The 19,722-nt window shown below is 41.9% G+C and overlaps 1 protein-coding gene across 18 annotated transcripts in view; it reads right to left on the bottom strand.

Annotated features, from left to right (window-relative positions):
* The window catches only part of ARID1B (AT-rich interaction domain 1B), a 449,448-nt gene that overhangs the window by 288,683 nt on the left and 141,043 nt on the right, over positions 1–19,722 (bottom strand). The window contains exon 5 of one of the 18 annotated variants that reach the window (XM_075924516.1): positions 7,602–17,763. The exons of the other annotated variants lie outside the window; for them this stretch is intronic. Coding sequence (XP_075780631.1) covers positions 17,746–17,763 — 18 coding nt within the window. The 3' untranslated portion in view covers positions 7,602–17,745. Of the gene's footprint in view, positions 1–7,601; positions 17,764–19,722 lie in introns of those variants that run through there. 18 annotated transcript variants of the gene reach the window in all.

The raw sequence follows: 19,722 nt of genomic DNA, 5'->3' as shown, positions 1-19,722 counted from the left end.
TCAAATGAGCCTATTGCAGCCAACAATGGATAAGCCAGTGATCTTTAAAGTGAAGAAAGACAGGGCAGTGGGGTGCCAAATCACACTCATGTTAAATCAAAACACAGAGAGAAGAGGACATAAGAAATACCTCATAAGAATGACAAAAGGAATACTTTTAAATTGCCAGGATATTATAGCACTTAATACAAAAAAGTATCACCAACATGTTTTATTATGTCTTACTGGAAATAAATTTATACATTTTGTATTTATTTATTTTATTTATATAATATTGTTTAAAAATCTAAAGTATAGTTGAGAATCCTGTTTTAACTCAAAGAGTCTCGACTGTACCACGGCTACTGACTCATTGAACTTGCACCCCAGCTAGATATCAGGAGGGGTAAAATGGAGGGATATGGAAATGGTTAAACAAAACTAAAAAATGTCTTATCCAATTTCATGTGGTCTTCTGCTTTGTTATTGTAGCAGTTACAGAATACTTTGTATACTGTAAAGGGACCACCTCAAAGCTGCTGAAGTTTGAGTTTCTTCACAGCTACCTGAACTAATTAGCTATCTGTAAGGAAAACTAACCTGGTATTCTACCACAAAGTCAATTTGAAATACTGAATGCAAGATTTTTTTTCAATTTCTTATCATTCTTTTAAACAAATGGCAAAGAACAAACCTCATCTCATGGAGATGAACTGAGTGGAATCTCAAATCCTCTGAAACAAGTTGGGTAAACCCTAGTTGCAAGAACGTATTTACTTAGAGATGCTCATTGTTCATGGGGCTGCAATGTATTTCTCGCAACAACAAAAAGCAAAAGGAATACACAAAAGGACCAGGGCAGCTCAGAACGCCTTCAGAAAGTAAATCCATAAATTCACCTTCTGACACTAACATAAAGCAAAGAGATCAAGTCTATATTGTGAATAAGACAGACCAAAAGGCAGTAATTCATTCTTCTATTTGTACCCATGGAGAGTATAAGCAGACACAACAACAAACAAACAAACAAACAAACAAACAAACAAACAAACAAACATGAGAGAACCTGAAGAGAATGCTTGGATCCGATCTTTTATTCTATAAAATTGTTGCTGTCTTAGGGTACGTCTACACAGTGGCTCTATTTTAGGATAAGGTCCGTTAGCCTGAAATAGTGTTCTGTGCGTCTTAACAGCATGTCAGTTATTTTGAAATACATTTGAAACAACAGGCTTCTTATTCCGGCTTCCTGTAAATCTCGTTGCATGAGGATTAAGGAAGATGCTGGAATAGTGATTTATTTTGAAATTTGGCGGTGTATAGACAACACCAAATTTTGAAATAAGCTGTTTTGAAATAAGCTATGCAATTTGCATAGCTCAAATTGCGCGACTTATTTTGAGGTATGCACTACTGTGTAGATCAGGGGTGTCCAAACTTTTTTCAACGAGGGCCAGATTTGATGAAGTGAACATGCGTGAGGGCCGACCATTTTGCCTGACATTCTTTGAATCATTAAAATTAAATGCAAATTAACTATTTTATGCAAAGTTTATTGCAAACGGCATACTTTTCATTTCATCACACGGATGACAAATCTAAACAGGTGTTAAATCACTCTGCCTTTCATATCTGAAGGCCAGATGAAAAAAAAAAATCCAGGAAGCTGAAATATATGTCAGGAACATTGTAAAGTACATTACATATTATTGGTAATAAAGGTTGTCTGTCAACATTTAAGTTCAAAAAATATGATCAGGAACATAACACCAAGTATACATGTTGTGTCCAAATATATTTATATCTGATTTAGACCAACTGACATTAATTGAGATTTTACAATGTATTCATCTCAATACATATAGATTCGTTGGGGGCCATAAAAGATAGATATTGCCAAATTACCGGGGGGGCCGTATTAAACCGGAAGACGGGCCGCAATTGGCCCGCGGGTCGGACTTTGGACATGCCTGGTGTAGATATACACTATGGCTATGTCTAGACTGGCATGATTTTGCGGAAATACCTTTAACGGAAAAGTTTTTCTGGTAAAAGTATTTCCACAAAAGCACGTCTAGATTGGCAAGGATGCTTTTGCGCAAAAGCATCCGTGGCCAGTCTAGACATGATTTTGCGCAAGAAAGCCCCGATAGCCATTTTAGCCATCGGGGTTTTTTTGCGCAAAACAGTTCTTACCTGTCTACACTGGCCCTCTTGAGCAAGTATTCTTGTACAAGAGGCCTTTTTCCCGAGCGGGAGCGTGAAAGTATTTGTGCAAGAAGCACTGATTTTGTACATTACAAAGTCAGTGCTCTTGCGCAAATTCAAGCGGCCAGTGTAGACAGCTGAGAAGTTTTTGCGCAAAAGCAATTGCTTTTGTGAAAAATCTTGCCAATCTAGATGCACCCTTAGTGACTGCAGAGTAGTTTCAGATGAATGAATAATTATATATCTATTAACTGCTTGTAATAAGGTGGATAAGCTGTACCTAGATTACATTCATGGTTTCTCCCCATAAAGACACAGAAGGAATTTGTGCAGCTGACTACCAAAAATGAGAGATACAACATTCACCATTACATCTTGCCAAAGAATTAAAATATAACATTAAACTCTTGACCACATTTTATTAGGTATTTTTCTCACTTCTTCCCACTGACTCCAATTTACCTATAAGTCTGCACAGACTCAACTGATTTTAAGGGGTCTAAACTCACTCCATGGTACATCCACAAAACCACACACATAAGTGCACTATCAATGTAATTACTAAAAGTCATGGAAATCACCAGTAAAGGCAACATTTAAATCTTGACTAAAAGTTCACTCAAGTATTTTAATATTAAAAATGCATTCGCCCATACAAATTATTTCCCTTCACTTGTAATATATAAACATCCATACCGGACACTGGAAGTAAAAGAAACTGTGAGAATTTAATTTTTCACCCTACGCATTAATGTGTTTAAAATACTAAAGTTTTGGGTAAGTCATATAAGGAAATACCTGAATTTATACCTTCCAAGCATAAGTTATTAAAAATATTTTATGAATGCTTTCTTAAATAAGTGGAATACAGGCAGTCCCCGACTTACGTGGATCCGACTTATGTAGGATCCGCAGTTACGAACGGGGCTCGCCCCGGAGGACACGGACTGCGGGACCTCGCGGTCCTGCCGCCCGTGTACTCCGGGGCTTTCTCCGCATCTCCCTGGTCTGTAGACCAGGAAGACGCGGAGCAAAGCCGCGGAGGGGCTCGGGCAGCGGAGCAGCCCAGGCGCGCCTGCGCTGCCTCACTGCCCGAGCCCCTCCGCGGCTTTGCAAAGCCTTGGGGGAAGCCGGCAGCGGGACAGCCCAGACGCCCCGCGGCTGTCCCACTGCTGACGTCCTCAGAGGCTTTGCTCCCCGTCTCCCTGGTCTGTTGGTCTCCAGCAGACCAGGGAGACGGGGAGCAAAGCCGTGAAGGACCCAGGCAGCGGGACCGCGGTGCGTCTCGGTCCGCCGCCCGTGTCTTCCTGGTCTGCTGGGGGGGGGGGGGGGGGCGCGCGCAGCTAGTACGCCCCCCTCCCCCAGCAGACTAGGCTTTTCTCCGGATGCCTGTGGCAGAGCAGCTGGGGCGCTGCCGGTTGGTTCCGCAGCGCAGCTCTCGGCGCTACTGGACCAACCCGGCAGCACCCCAGTTGCTCTGCCCCAGGCGTCCCCAAGTCAGCTGCTGCTGAAACTGACCAGCGCTGACTACAGGAAGCCCGAGGCAGAGTTGCTCTGCCCCGGGCTTCCTAGAATCAGCTGCTGATCAGTTTTCAGCAGCTGACTTGGGGACGCTTAGGGTTCTTAAGTTGATTCTGTATGTAAGTCGGAACTGGTGGTCAGTTTCAGCAGCGACTGAATCTGGACGCCAGTTCTGACTTACATACAGATTCAACTTAAGAACAAACCTACAGTCCCTATCTTGTACGTAACCCGGGGACTGCCTGTATATCCTGAATGGTAGATTTGGGGGATTTCATGTTTTCTTTTTGTTTATTATTTTTAGTAAATTCTCCTGCTGGTCTTAATTCCTTTTTGTAATGGACATTATTTTAAAAATCATCATAAAAAATCATCATAAAAAAAGTGTAGACTTAAGTATTTTAATGGCCAACATAACGTGTGCTAATGAGCATGTCTGGAGCAATGTGGTGAAAAAGTTATCAACTGAAAACACAACGAAAACAATCGGGCACTGCAGATCTTGAACTCACTATATTAATACAAGAAGTTTCATGCAGAACATAGTTTAAATGGTCTGAGAGTCATTGTTCCAGACAGTCAGGGCAATGTCTGGAAGGAGAAGGAGGAATAAGTGTGTGTGTGCGCGCGTGCATGTGTGAGTGTAAAATTTTGACATCGGTATTATATAGGCTGACTCTTCAAAAGCCATTTTTCCTGATTTTATCTTCCCACACACTCACATTCTCTCTCTCTCTTTCTTTCAAATGAAACATCCATATGTGATAGAGATAGGTTGAGGCCTAGCAATTTCAGTGCAGATGATGACAAAGATGATAAAAGTAATAACTAACAGGTTTTTATAGATGCCTTGAGAACTAGAAATAGTGCATACAGTTCAAAATATAAAGTATTGTTGACAGTTGGTGAGACTACTCAAAAAGACCACAAAAATCTATGAGAAGATGACAATCATCATCCTGCTCCTTCGAGGAGAAGGAACAGAGGAATTGAGGGGACAGGGTTCATCCAAAACTGCCAAAAAAACAATGGAAAGGTCCTCAATTGATTTCAGCAGGCTTTGGATCAGACCCTAAAGGAGGAAAGAGAAAAGGTAGTAAAAAGCTCAGGGGGAAAACAATGTCTCAGTGGAAAGTATGGAGAAAAGCACTGAGAATATTCAGGCAGGAAGCAGATGAATGGGCCTGACCACAGAGAATCTGAGCAAGATAAAGGTAGCAAAGTAAATATAAATGGCGCGGAAATTAATTTGGAAAGGTTACTGGGCATCATATACTGTTGAAGGAGGAAACTAGATACTACTTTAAATAACTTTATGAACTGCATAAATATTTTTAATGATAATATGTCTGTTTTAATTACAGAGTTCTGCACAAGATTGTTCATATGTCCATGTGTTTTTAATAAAGCAGGACTTCCTCACATTCATAGTATTGTATTTTATTGTTAGTGGTGAATTTTTCCTAAAACCTAAATAAATCAACTTAAAAGAGTCTTCTGCTGATAAAGATGCTGTCTGAAGTTGTGTGTTCCTAATATTCATAGATTCCTCACATTCTTTATTTTCTTAGCTTGCTATTTTTAAAATTTTCCTGCATATTTATGAGACTGGTCCATGCTAATGCAAGTGTGCCCCCTTTTGTGTACTTTTCTATTACAGCTATGTCTGCCTTTATAAAAAACATTAGACCTTGTCTGTATTAAGGATTAGCCTTTAGTTTCAGCAATCAGGACCAGCAAGCAGCATAGCTGCAGTGGGATAAACCCTTAGTACAAATATAAAAGCCATGATTTGCATCAGGGGAGTTCATCCCAGTACCAACTAAAGGTAAGGCTCACTGGTGCAGCTTTTCTTCTTTACGCTTGTTTGTGGCTATAATAGATGGTAGGCTTAGACTGCTGAAATTGGGGCTAATCCCCAATACAGACAAGGCCTTATTTCTGACTATGTGTGGCTTATGGATGGACACACCATCTGGATGTCATTGCCTGTACTGCACTCTTTTCTATTGGCTTTCTGGTATTTTCATTCAAGGTAGGCCATGTCATAAAAGAATCCATGTTTTGCTGACCACCACAGCAAAAAATAAATAAATAAAAGTTATAAAAATTAAACTAAATAACTTTGTGTATATCTAGTTTTGTTTTTACTTCCTTTCCCTCATCCTTCAACACATGCACACTCCACCTTTACTAGCACTGTTATAGGCTCAAGTTGTTCAGCCATGTCCTTAGCTAATGTATACACTCAAGAGCTTAGCACTGACAATGTACACCAGCTGAAGATCTAGCTCAAGAAGTTTAGAGAACCTGAAAACAATTTGACCTCTGGGAAAATTTAAGAAAGGAATGATTTTACTTAGTTTAGAATTCTGCAAATACAGCTCTAAAGAGTGCAATGAATACTTTGGAAATTAGTTTATCCTATTTATTGACACAGTCCTTGTTTGAAAATGATCTGTATAAATTTTCATGTTTAATTAAGCGATTTATACCCTGTTTGAAGTGGGAAAAAACTCAACCTAAAGTATGAACCCACTAGAGCACCTCCATAATATATTCATGTTGGTAGTTCAAGGACTAGGCTTTTAAAAAAGCCAGCTATTACAAACACTCAGTTCAAATATCAATCACATGCATGTGCAAAATTAATGTACAGGCAGGTAAAAACACTAAATATTCTAGTAGATAGGCTATGTTAGTAAAAATTGGTGAAATGTGTTTTGGTCTCAAGTAGAGTAGATGTTTCTTTTCCATGCAATCAATACTGATATTTAGTTTAGATTTTTAAAAATGCAGTTATTAAAAACAGTAATTTAAAGGAGTCTTGTGCTGATAAAGATATTGCGTGTTTATACATTCATGTATATGTTCTAAGTCCTGAGATGCAGGTAGTGGATCAATTTTAATGAATAACTTGGCAAATACTATTTATGTCACAGATGCATCAAACACTGGTTGCAATTTCCATCTGAAACATGTCCCTCAGCGTATCAATAAGCAAATTTTAGTTGAATATAAAACTTCTCAAGCTGCTTTGACTCCACATCAGAGCATTTCTTCAGAATCTGAAGATTACCCTCTTGTCTACCCAAGCAGTTGCTTTGCTATAATTAACATATGGTTGCAGCTCTAATCCTTTAGAGAGATATAGCGTGTTGTAACCATAATATACAGCAAAGTATTTACTCCAATTTAACATGAATAAATCTTTGGTCAAAAACTAAACAGAATTCTTATAGTGTGTCTGTAATTTTTTTTCAAGTGTGGCTAAAGTAATAAGAACCCAACTCAAACTCCAAAATTAGAGGTGAGATTAAATTTGTGCCCCTCCTATCATTAATGTTCTCAGTGGTGCAGTATGTATAGAAAGTAGGTCCTCAAAAATCAGGCACTTTTTGGAGCTCCCTGCAAAATCTTGAACATAATGGAACAAATGGAATTTCAATCCTCTCTCTGAATTCATTGTCATGATTAACTTCTTTTTTTAAAATGACTTTTTGAAACTTGCATATACAAAGTGCTGGTTTTAAGATCTCATGTTATAGGTGAGTTTACCACTCCAGTGGCAGCAAAACACATTGTTGTATAGGTAATGCAAGCTTGGCCCATAAACACAAAGGCTCTAAATGGCCTGTAAGAAATGCTACTAAAGTAATACATTTGGCAAGATGGCAGAGTGGTCTTATCCTGTTTTGAAGCTACTTCCTCTGCCTGTCAGAAAATTGTGTTGATTGTCCACTTATCCTCCATTGCGGAGAGAAGGATGGTCAATTCTTTGTCTTCCCTAGGCAGGACACACATTTTTTTTTAATTATTTACAGCTGGTACTATGTGCTGCATGTACATTAACCACCCCCCCCCCACACACACACACGTCCGACACCCCAATTCCCCCCCCCCCCGACAGATTTGCTTTGGAGTGGAGATCTGGATGGCGTAAGAGTAAGGTTGTGAACTTTATACACCTAGTACATTAATTTGAGTACAGCCTGAGTCACCTATGTGAAATAAGTGTAGTGATCTTAGTCCATTTCCCAGCAATTTCAATTTCCATTGAATAGTTCATTTCTACTGAATACAAGACACCACTACAATTGGAACCCTTGTTGGCACAGTCAGTAAAAAAGGTCAATAATTTAGATTTTTGAAAAATAGCAGCCCTCTTATCCCTAGAGATGGGTTTTTCAAGGTCAGGCTGTGGGAGATGAGGGGTGATATGGAGAGCCTTACATCACTGTTGCCTGTGTTGAATATATTCTGTGGATAAATTCAGGCCTTCTGCTTCCCCAGAGTCAATCAAGCACCATTAATAAGCACAACAAATGTACAGTTAAAACAAAGGGAAAAAAAGGCTTAGTAAATACTAAGTTTAGATTTACTTTTCAGCCTCAAAATTTGCAAACAGAAATTGTATATGCGCACATGTATGCCTGCAGGGATGCAAGAATCTATGAAGCAGAAGTATTTGCACTGAATACGTGCCTCCTGGTAGAGACTATGGGCAAGTGTACATTTACTGTGATGGCATTATTGTGCCAATGGGAGAGATTCTCCCATCGGTGTAATTCAGAGTAGGGGTGTGAAAGGTTAATCGGTTAACAGGAAAGCATCACCCTTAATGGGTGAGGCTTACCAGTTCCAGTTAACAGGTGGGGGCTGGAATAGCTCTCTGCTCACTGTGAGTAGGGGCCTGGTCCAGCCCCACAGGGCCCACCGTGGACAGGGGTGCTCCAGCCTGGCTGGAGAAGCCCATCTGTGGCAGGCCCAGGTGTCCTGCAGACAAAGGCTGCTCCGGCTGGGCTGGAACTGCCCTCCTGCCTGTTCCCCCTTTAATCGGTTAACCCGTTAAACATTACATTTAACCAGTTAACCAATTAAATGGGATTTTACAGACTTAGTTCAGGGGCTCTCTCATGTCATTGCACCATCACTCCCTCTTGACAACCAAAATTACTACACAACCCCAGGAGAGGGGACTGAAGCTTGAGCCCATCTAAACCCTGCCACAAGACCAAAGCCAAATCCTGAGCCCCACCAGCCTGAGTAGAGGAGTCAAAATTGAAGCCAAAGGGCTCCATCCCCAATGGAGGCATGTAAACTGAGCCCCAGTGCCCAAGGCTTATGCTAAAACATGAAGCCCGAGCATTAGGGCTCGGGCTTCAGCCCCAAGCCCCAGTTGCTCTGGCATCAGCCCTGGTTACCCCTTCAAAATGGGGCTGCAGCCCACTTTGGGATTCTAATACACAGTTTGAGAACCGCTGGAAATAATCAACCTCTGCAAAAGGCAGTACCCTATGTCAAGAGGAGACGCCCTCTCATTGACATGCTGCTGTCTACATAAAGGGCTAGATCAGTACAACTGTGTCACTCAGGGATGTGGATTTTTCACACCTGTGAATAAAGTAATTATACTGATATAAGTTTATAGTATAGATCTGGCCTATAAAATTATCTATGCAGTGTTTTAGTCCTCTCCAACTGTTGTGTAAATTCTAGTCCAAACCAACTGACTGTAGGGACCCATATTCCCTAATATGCATTAATGTAGTCCCATTTCAGCAGTAGAACATTAGCATGCACTTGGGATGTTAAATTTAGATTATTTGGCTAATTGAACAGTCAATGCAATTTGCATCAACTATTCGATTAGTCATAAGAGCACCTCCATCTTTGAAGTGTAGCAACAGCCTCAGGACTGTTGCTACACTTCAAAGGCAAAAGCACTGCAGAGAGCACAGGGCCAGCAGGGGATTCAAGCAGTCTCTGCCAGCCCTGTGCTCCCTGTGGCGTTTCAAAGCAGCAATGCCACATGGAGCTCAGAGTCTGGCCCCGGGCTCCACTGCCGCTTTGACGCACCCAGTCTTCTCCCCCACCCCTTTCTGCCTCTTTCTGATAGAGGCAGCAAGTGGCGGGGGGGGGGAGGGGTGACTAGTCGACTAGTGTCTCAACTATGCGATAAGCATTTGCTTGTCATTCACATCCCTAGCATGCACCAGGGTACCTATTGCCCTTCCTATAATTACTTATTACCCATAGGGAACACCAGCAAGACCCACTCTGACCTGTCAGCGAGCATCATGTTGTTGTGCATTAGAATTTACACCTCAGCAGGTGCCCACCATGCAGCACCAAGCCCTAGGAAGGATATCAAGATATCAATTAGAGACCAATAAAAGTGAAGCAAAGTGTTCAGATGACAGTTAGCTTTATATTTGGTTGGGTAGAAGAAGAAAATGCAAATGAGTGACACATCACCTCCAAAAGCTTTTTCTGTGTTCTATAGTCCCCACCCCTTTCACCATCCAGTTGGGGGAAGGCAGACTTTCAAAACACTTTGCATCTCATTCCCATATCCACAAATGTTTTGAGGAGAAGGAATTCAGGGGAGAAACTTGCCACAGATGTCAAACACGCAGACAAAATTCTTCTTTGACTTGAATCCTAGAGGCTGTCCCATTGAAATCAATGAGCTTTCAGTTGGGGTCAGAAAGCACAATTCCTGGGGCTCAGTAATCCCTTGTATTCAGAGAAGAAAAACACACTCAGTCATCTGCATCATTGTTTTCTAATGTTTCAAATATTAAGCCTCTTTCTTTAAAATGTGATTATCCTAAACTGTTCAAAGCTTCCTTCTAAGTTGCTGAGGAAAGATCAAGTAGAGAAAGGGTTAAGTCCTGAAAACAAGAGAGCAACAGAGCAAATCTGACTGCATGTTTGAAAAAGCCTATAAAATGTTACAAGCAAAACAGGAAAGCTTGTGTTAATAATGCATAAACCAAAGGAGGGGAAAAAAAGCTACCCATTTAATGGAATAATGCTTTTATCCTTGCAGATAAAATGAAATAAACCATGACTACTAATCTAGTAAGACCATGTAAAAATGTAATTTTTAAACATTTACTAAAAGGGGATAGTTCAGTAACCACTCTAAAAATCAAGGCCTTGTGTGTACAGCAGCGTTCAAACGCTAAATACCAATCTCCTCTCTGTGGAGGCCATTACCCACCCTGTCACCATAGCAACGCTAACAGTGTGCCTGACTTCAAAGACAAAGATGTAATTTCAGACTTCCAGCAGCCAGAGGGAGTGGTAAGAATATTCTACCCAGGCTGTGTCAGCTGATGATAAATTATAAAAATATCCAGGAAGGTTATGAGGTGGACTGAACCACAGTATTCACAATCCTGGGGGAGATTTTTGCATTAATCAAACACACTCACTGAGACAGCAAAGTCAAGAAGTAAACAGGAAAGAATCTCAATGGAGTCTGATTAAACAAAAATTACATAGCACAGAGTCCTGCCTTCCTTTTATTTCGTTCCCAGGCAAAAGCAAAAATAGCTGGTACCAGCCTTCTTTTCGTTCAAAATAGAGCAACTGCAGGATCTGCATGAATCTTCTAAGGGACTTGCTAAACCACCTCTGTAACTGCTACTTCTATATTTGTGTAATTCCGGCATTTGTCAAAAACTGTTTCAAATACCAAGCAGCCCTCTAAGAAGCAAAATCCATTTGTTTATTTAACCTAACGACACTATATCTTCTTGGAGTTACTAAAACACGTTTTTATTTTACTCTTACAATTTCAGTGTAATTAGAACAAGGAAGGGGCTATTTAAATAAAAAGAACTAGTATTTTAAAGACCAATTCAGAGAAGAAGAAAGCACTGGAAGGGAAGGAAGGGAAATGGTCTCTAGCTCACTTTTCAATGCTGCCAATCTTTAGACCATGGCAGTAAACAATGATAACAAAGGCACACAGATTAGTTTAGGCTACATTACTGTCTCATCGATATGTTCCTATGAAACAAAATAAAATAACCACTTAAAGTCTATGCATGGGACCGATCCTGTAGCTTAGCAATAGTACAGTTGTTACCAGGATGCCACAAATCCAAGTGAGGTACACTCTTTGACTCTAACTCCCCAGGTTAGCAGGACACGTGTTCTTTCCAAAGAGAGGAGGGGGAAAAGTTTAATCTCAGTCTGAACATCCTTACAACTGCTCCCTAACAGGAGAGGCAGGAGCAGTTAGCTCCCATTGACCAATGCGGGGGGCAAGGTGCGTCGCTGTAATGTGTCTGGTAAAGATGTGCTATGCCAATAGGAGAATGATCTCCCATCGGCATAATTACTCTACCTTGGTGAGCAGCAGAAGCTACGTTTGTGGGACAGGCTCCTGTCAATACTGTATAGCACTGAAACTCATGTTGCTCGGGCTGGGGGGAGGAGGGGAGCCAATTCATACTCCTGAGCAATGTAAGTTATTTTGACCTGCCTTAGATTAGGGGTGGGTAAAATACTGCCTTAGATTGGGGTGGGTAAGGTATTGCCTGTGGGTCAGATCTGGCCCACCCTATCATGGCCTGGGGCGGGGAGCATGCAACGTCTCCTCTCCCCACCCCAAGGAACATAGCAGTGCCTAGAGGGAACTGCCCCCTTCTGCTCTAGGCCCCACTCCTCTGCCGGAGGCTCTGCCCCTTCTAGGGGTGAAGCCAGCCTGGTAAAGTGGCCCCCTTACAAAAACTGCTTCCCACCTCTGCCTTAGATTCAACATGAAACTGTAGACTAAGGAGGACCTGACTCTTCATTCCCTTACGCCTAATGTATCGTCATTTACGTCTGCATAAACCCAGGCATATAAAAACTATTCTGACAGGGTTTTCACTCTGTCCACGAGCACATAGATTTGATCCTGCAAACTGCTGAGGATTTGATCCTGCAAACTGCTGAGGATTTTGATCCTCATCACAAAAAGCACTTGAGCCCTGGTTTAACTTGAAGCCCAGATGGGAGAACTCATGCTTTTAAAGTCAAGCAGCTATGTAAATGTTTCACTGAACCAGGGCTAGAGCATTAAGAGTATTGCAGGATGGATCCCTAAATAACTAAAAGCGTGAGAAAACAAGAATTGAGCCCAGAGTAACTCCAAGATTTTATAAAGAGTAGAAAGTATACTATGTTCCAGACATCACACCTTTTGTTTGTGAAGTACTATAGTTTTTTAGCCAGGGGATTGAAGGGAAGAGTATGAAAGGGGGAGGGAAGCATTTACATCCATAGCTCCTGCTCCATCCCTACAACCTCCCATTCTCTGCAAACCAATATTTTCAGTGCTCAACCAGCAGCTCAAAATTTTCAAGGACAGTTCTCACTCTGAGGCAATGTCTACAGTGCACTGTAAATGTGGGTCTGGTAGACTCAATGCTTACAAACCCATGCTTGAGCATCCACTTTAAATCCAGTTTAAAATTGCTGGCCCCAAAGCAGAGAGGCATACTAATATGTCCATACTGCATCATGCAGACCTTCTGACCTGGGTCTGTGGCTTGAGTAGTACCCACACTGCAAAATGATAAGAGGTTGAACCTCTATCTGCGGGGAAGCAAAGTAAGAGCACACGCTGAATGCATTCCTGTTGCTGTGGGGAGTGTGTATGTGGGGGGACTCGACTCCTACTGCCCCACACCAGTCCCTGCCCCTGCTAATCCCTGAAGCCATGACCCTTGGGGGATAGGGTGCAATGGGGAAAAGAGTGGGGTAGAGGCAAGTAGGAGGCAGAGTTTTGGGGCCAGGTAGAGGCACGCCCTCCCTGGGCTGGATTACAATATGTTTCAGCCCACAGATGGACTCTGGGCCATTTATTTGACACCCCTGCCTTAGAAGGATCTTGGTTCTGAATGTTTGCTGACAGAAGTCTGACTGATTTATGTATGGTGGAAGGAGTTCTTGGTCTCTGACTCAGGTATGAGTAATTTTGTAGGCTTAGAATGTAGTGTGGACATAGCCTGAGTGACTAGTTGACTATCACAGAATAGAAGAACTGTAAGGAACCTCAAAAGATCATCAAGTCCAGGCCCCCTGACTCACAGCAGGACAAAACTCATTCTAGAACATCCCTGAGAGGGGTTTATCTAACCTGCTCTAAAAAAATCTACAGTGATTCCACAACCTCCCTAAGCAATTTATAACCATCATGACAGGAAGCTTTTCCTAATGTCCAACCTAAACCATCCTTACTGCAATTTAAGCAGATTGCTTCTTGCCCTACCATGCTGCTCTTCTTTGGATCTTCTCCAGTTTGTCTACTTCTTTCTTAAAATGTGGCGCCACAATATTCAAGTTGAAGCCTAATCTGTATAAAGTACAACGGAAGTACTTCTCATGTCTTGCTTATAACACTCCTGTAAACGCATCCCAGAATGATGTTTGCTTTTTTTGCAACAATGTCACAGTGTTGATTCATATTTAGTTTGTGTTCCACTATGACCCTTAGATCCCTTTCTGCAGTACTCCTTCTTACAAAATGGAGGTGACTATGTGTGAAGCTGATTGTTCCTTCCTAAGTGGAGTACTTTGCATTTGCCCTTATTGAATTTCATCCTGTTTGCCTCAGACCATTTCTCCAGTTTGTCCAGATAATTTTAAATTATAACCCTAACCTCCACAGTACTTGAAACCCCTCCTAGATTGGTATCATCTGCAAACTTTATAAGTTTCACAGAGGTAGCTGTGCTAGGCTACCTGGTAGCAAAAACAGGAAGTCTGGTGGCACTTTAAAGACTAGCAAATGTATTAGTGTATTAGAGCATAAAATATACCATTATTTAATTAACTACTGAAAATATTGAACAGAACCAGACCCAGAACTTATCCCTGTGGGACTTCACTTGTTATATCCTTCCAGCATGACTATTAACCACTGATGACTACTTTCTGGGAACAGTTGTGCAACCAGTTATGCACCCACCTTATATTAGCTCGATGTAGGTTGTATTTTCCTAGTTTGTAGATGAGAAGGTCATGACTATATGAAAAGCCTTACTAATGTCTCAAAATACCACATCTACCACTTCTATGACTGTCCCCAATGCTTGTTATATTGTAAAAGAAAGCTATCAGATTGCTTTGACATGATTTGTTCTTGACAAATCCATGCTATTTCTTATCACCCAATTATCTTGTAGATGTTTGCAAATGGATTCCTTAATTATTTGATCCATTATTTTTCCTGGTACAGAAGTTAAGCTGACTGGCCTGTACTTTCCTGGGTTGTCCATTTCCCCTTTTTATTTATATGATGCGCACTATATTTGCCATTTTCTAGTCTCTGGAATGTCTTCTGTCTTCCATGATTTTTCAGAGATGATTACTAATGTCTCAGATACCTCCTCTCTCTGCTCTTTGAATATTCTAGGATGGATCTCATTAGGCCCTAGTGACTTAGATGTGTTAGATGTCTTCAAGTAATTTTAAACTTCTTTTCCTGTTTTTATTTCTGATCCTACCTATTTTCACTGGCATTTGCTATGTTAGGTGTTCACTTGCCACCAACCTTCTTGATAAAAATTGAAACAAAGAAGTCAGTAAGCACTTCTGCCATTTCCACACTTTCTGTTTTTGTCTTTCCCTCCTCACTAAGAAATGGCCCTAGGCTGTCCTTGGTCTTCCCCTTACTTCTAAGGTATTTGTAGAAAGTTTTCTTGTTACTCTTTATGTCTTTAGTTCAGGGGTGTGCAAGAAGCCCGAGGTGATATGCCCAGGATTAGCCCCTGGTGAGCAGACGGTGCTTTATTTGCCAGCATGTTTGCAGGTATGTCTGCTTTCAGCTCCTGTTGGCTGCAGATTGCTGCTCCCAGCCAGTGAAAGCTATGGGAAGCAGTATGGAGAAGGACACCACTTCCTGCAATTCCCACTGGCTGGGAACGACGATCCATGGCCAATGGGAGCTGCAAGCAATCGTACCTGCAGGTAAATAAAGCACTGGCAACCCACCAGGGGCTAACCCTGGTGAGCCTCACTTTGCCCATTGGCTGTTTATTGCTCTAGCTAGGTTGATCTGGTTTTATGCCTTGGCCTTTCTAATTTTGCCCCTAAGTATTTGTTTTATTTGTCCTTTGTACCTTGACCTTTTTTTGTAGGATTCTCTTTTAAATTTTTAGATCATTGAGGATTTCTTTGTTAAGCTAGGGTGGTTTCTTGCCATACTTCTTGGCTTTCCTACATGGTGGAATAGTTTGCTCTTGTGCCCACAATACTGTCTCTTTGAAACTGCCCACTTTCTTCTTGGTCTTCCTCTGAGACTTGCTTCCCATAGGATCATGCCTACCAACTGCCTGAGTTTGCTAATGTTTGCCTTCTTGAAATCCACTGTCTTTATTTTGCTGTTCTCCCTATCATTCCTTAGAATTGGGGTGGGCAATAATTTTTGACCAAGGGCCACTTCAGAAATTTTTGAAGTGGCCCTGGGCCATCCCAGAAGAGGCGGGTCCAGGACACTTCCCTGCTTCCGCGCCCACAGACCCTGATTGGTCTGGGGATGGTGGAGCACATGAAATCTTTGCCCTTTCCCTCCCAGAAAGAACCACCAGCTATTCTGAAGAGCTGGTAATTCTGTCTTGGTGTCCAGGTGGGAGGAGATTTCGTACACTCCCCCCTCTACCCCAAGGCCAATCCCCAAGGGCTTGGGGAGGGGGGGAGGGGTTATAAAGCACGCAAAGTCTTCTCTTGCCCTGCCCATATCCTGCAAGGAGCATGTGGCATTTAGAAGCGTTGTGCCCCTTGCAGGGCAAGAGAACACTTTACATGCTCTCCCCACCCTCAAACCATGATTGGCTTAGGGACTGGGGAGAGCATGTGAAGTCTCTTGCTCCCTGCCCCCAGATGCATGGTGCTTGGAGTCAACCGCCAGGTAGACTAAGTGCTGCGCGCTTTCTAATCCTTGATTGGCCTAGAAGTGGCAGGTCCTCCGCAGGCTGGATCAACTCGCTCAGAGGGCTGAATATGGCCTGCGGAGGCCCTTTTGCCCACTCCTTAGAATTATGGCCAGTTTCACCCAAGCTGCCTTTTGCTTTCCAATTCTCAACCTCCATATTTGTCAAAATCAAGTCTGACTAATTAGTATGTATGGAAACGGTGTTTGGGCTCAAACCCAACTCACAGTTCAGGCTTAGAATGTAGCATAGACATAACCTAAATGGTTAATTGACTATAAAGCTTCTGATTCTACTCTGCAGAAATGGAGGTGAAGTGAGCAAAATTATTAGACAAAAAAGGAAAGTTTGTTTTAAGTCAATTTTTTAAAACCCTTACCTTATTTTTCATAAATACTTCTGTCATCTGAACAAGTAGGTTGTGCCCGCGAAAGCTCATGATACCATCTACATGTTTTGTTAGTCTTTAAGGTGCTACTAGACTATTTGTTGTTTTTTAAAGTTTTTCCTGTTACAGACTAACTTGGCTACCCCTCTGAAGCTTCTTTTTCCAGTCTAATCTATATTTCTAGGGGGAAAAGAGCAAAAACAGGAACCATAATGCAAAGTACAGAATCTCTTCTCTTCTGCTAGTTCCTGCTCCCACAGAAACTGCAGCCAAATTAGTACAAATATGTTAAAGGTATATATTATATATAAAACTTCCTGTCTGACCTCTGTTTTCTTCAGAGTAGAAAATCTGTAGGCTTACACCAGCTTGCAGTAAGAACTGTCTTCTCTCACATTCAGTTGCTGGCAGGGCAGTGCAAATACATTTTTTCTTTAAACAGCTGAAAAGTTCTGGAGCCAAAAATTCCAGTAGTTTGCAATACTTCAAACCGGGAAAAACAGCTAACAAGTCACGTAAAGTGAATTAACATGTATTTAAATAAATAAAAATAATGTGTATATATTCCTTCCCATTCTGTGTCATTTTCTTTAAAATTATGGGCAAAAATTCTACTGCCAGTTAGCAAAAATGAAGGGGGGAGAAACTCCACACTCTCTACGATAAGAGTTAGAGGGTTACGTTTCACTACTGTGAAATCACAGCTATGACATATTCATTATTTAAAAAACACACACCCGAGATTGTTTTTACATTCTTTTAATCAATAAGTCATCCACACAATGCTTCAAGGTTGCCCTGAAAGCTAAATTCAACATCTCTATCTTTTTTTTTCTTCAATTGTTCATGTATTTTCCTAACTGAACATTCCTCAGTATACATATGCAAGAAGAAAGAGCATGCTTTGACTGAAGTTTTCATTCAGTTCTTATTTTAAAATACCGAGAAAACCTGCAAATAAAATATAGAAAGAGATTATGGAGGTTCTGCATAATACACAGAAATTAAAAAAAGAATAAGAAAAATTAGCTTATTTTCAAGGACAGAAATAAAATCTAATTTAAAGGGGCCAAATTTTGCAGTAACTTAAGCCTTGTGCAAAACTAATTCATGTTAGTAGAAAATGTGTATTTAAAAATCAAATAAAGGTATTGAAAAATTAGAAAGTTAGTTTACTCTGCAAGTCATATTCTGACTTTCATATTCTGACTTTCTCCAGAGCTTTTTGTTAATGAATGTACTGGGCTTTGTGCAGCTAACATTTATTTTCTTTTGATGCCCCAGAGGTAGTCAAAATATTTTAATAATTTGTATAGTACACATGTATATGTTCAAGAATTCAACTTATGATTTTATGATATGAAACAACACTAGCTTTTTTATCTTTATTGGGTCCATTTATTGCAGCTGCATTTGTATTAGTATAAACAAATATACATATCCAGACTCCCTCAAGTGTGTTGTATGTTATGTCTCTTCATAAAATATTAATTTCTTTAATAATCAGCAGCAAGGATATTTTACAAGCTATTTTTCCTCACATAATTGCCACCTTCAGTAACAGTTAAGACCCAACACAAAGTAGTGCAGTTTATAAATTCATGTCACTTAATCAATCATGATTTGAGAGAATCCAAAACAGCACATTTTCCTATGCTAATATATTTATTCAAATGTGCCTCAAAATTCAGTTTTCTTACTGCTGATTTAGAATAAGAGTTCTCAACCTGTGGGGCAAGATGCCTCAGAGGGACATTTACAGATAACTGGGGGGAGAGAAAGGAGATCATAAGCCTGTTTTCAATTCCCTGTCCCTAGCCTTTTGCTGAAGTGGGAAGCTTTTACAATTCAACTTCAGATGATACTGTATAAAGCAATGTGCCCATTCCAGCAGTACCTCCTTTGCTGAAATTATGTGGGACTGGCGCAAAGTAATCTTGTACTGAAGGAAATCTATTGCAAGTGGCAAAATGCAGGATGTTCCAGTACAACAGATATTTGCAGTCACTGAAATGAGGTAATTTATTCAGACACATGGAGCATATTGTGTACACACTTTTCATACCTGTATTTTGTACACTGTATTTTGCTATTAAAGTAGAGAAACCATTTTGGATCTCCTTACTAACGTGGGAAATGAAAGGGAAGGTTGCTGACAGTGAAGCTAACATATGTCAGTCCAAAGCGAGAAATGGCTTCTGAAAATGCAGTACAGGCAGACCCCAAGTTACGCGGATCCGACTTATGTTGGCTCCGCAGTTACGAACGGGGCTTTTCTCGCCCCGGAGGACGGGAGCGGCGGGACGCCCAGATGCGCCGTGGTCCGCCGCCCCCGTCCTCCGGGGCGAGAAAAGCTGCTCCCCATCTCCCTGGTCTGCAGGGAGACGGGGAGCAAAGCCTTGGAGCACGCCCGCAGCGGGACAGCCTGGGCGCGCTTGAGCTGTCCCCCTGCGGGCGTGCTCCGCGGCTGTGCTCCCCGTCTCCCGACCAGCAGACCGGGGAGACGGGGAGCAAAGTCGCGGAGCACGCCCGCAGCGGAACAGCCCAAGCGCGCCCAGGCTCTCCCGCTGCGGGCGTGCTCCAAGGCTTTGCTCCCCGTCTCCCTGCAGACCAGCAGACCTGCAGAGAGACGGGGAGCAAAGCCTTGGAGCACGCCCGCAGCGGGACAGCCCAGGCGCGCTTGGGCTGTCCCGCTGCGGGCGTGCTCCAAGGCTTTGCTCCCCGTCTCCCTGGTCTGACCAGCAGACCAGGGAGATGGGGAGCAAAGCCTCGGAGTACGCTAGCAGTGGGACAGCCGCGGCGCGCCTGGACTGTCCCGCTGCCCGTGTGCTCTGCGGCTTTGCTCCGCGTCTCCCAGGTCAGCAGACCAGGGAGACGGAGCAAAGCCGTGGAGGACTTGGGCGGTCCCGC

The sequence above is a fragment of the Pelodiscus sinensis genome, chromosome 3, assembly GCF_049634645.1.
Source record: "Pelodiscus sinensis isolate JC-2024 chromosome 3, ASM4963464v1, whole genome shotgun sequence".
Taxonomy (NCBI): Eukaryota; Metazoa; Chordata; order Testudines; family Trionychidae; genus Pelodiscus; species Pelodiscus sinensis.
This window is presented reverse-complemented; position numbering and strand designations above follow the sequence as displayed.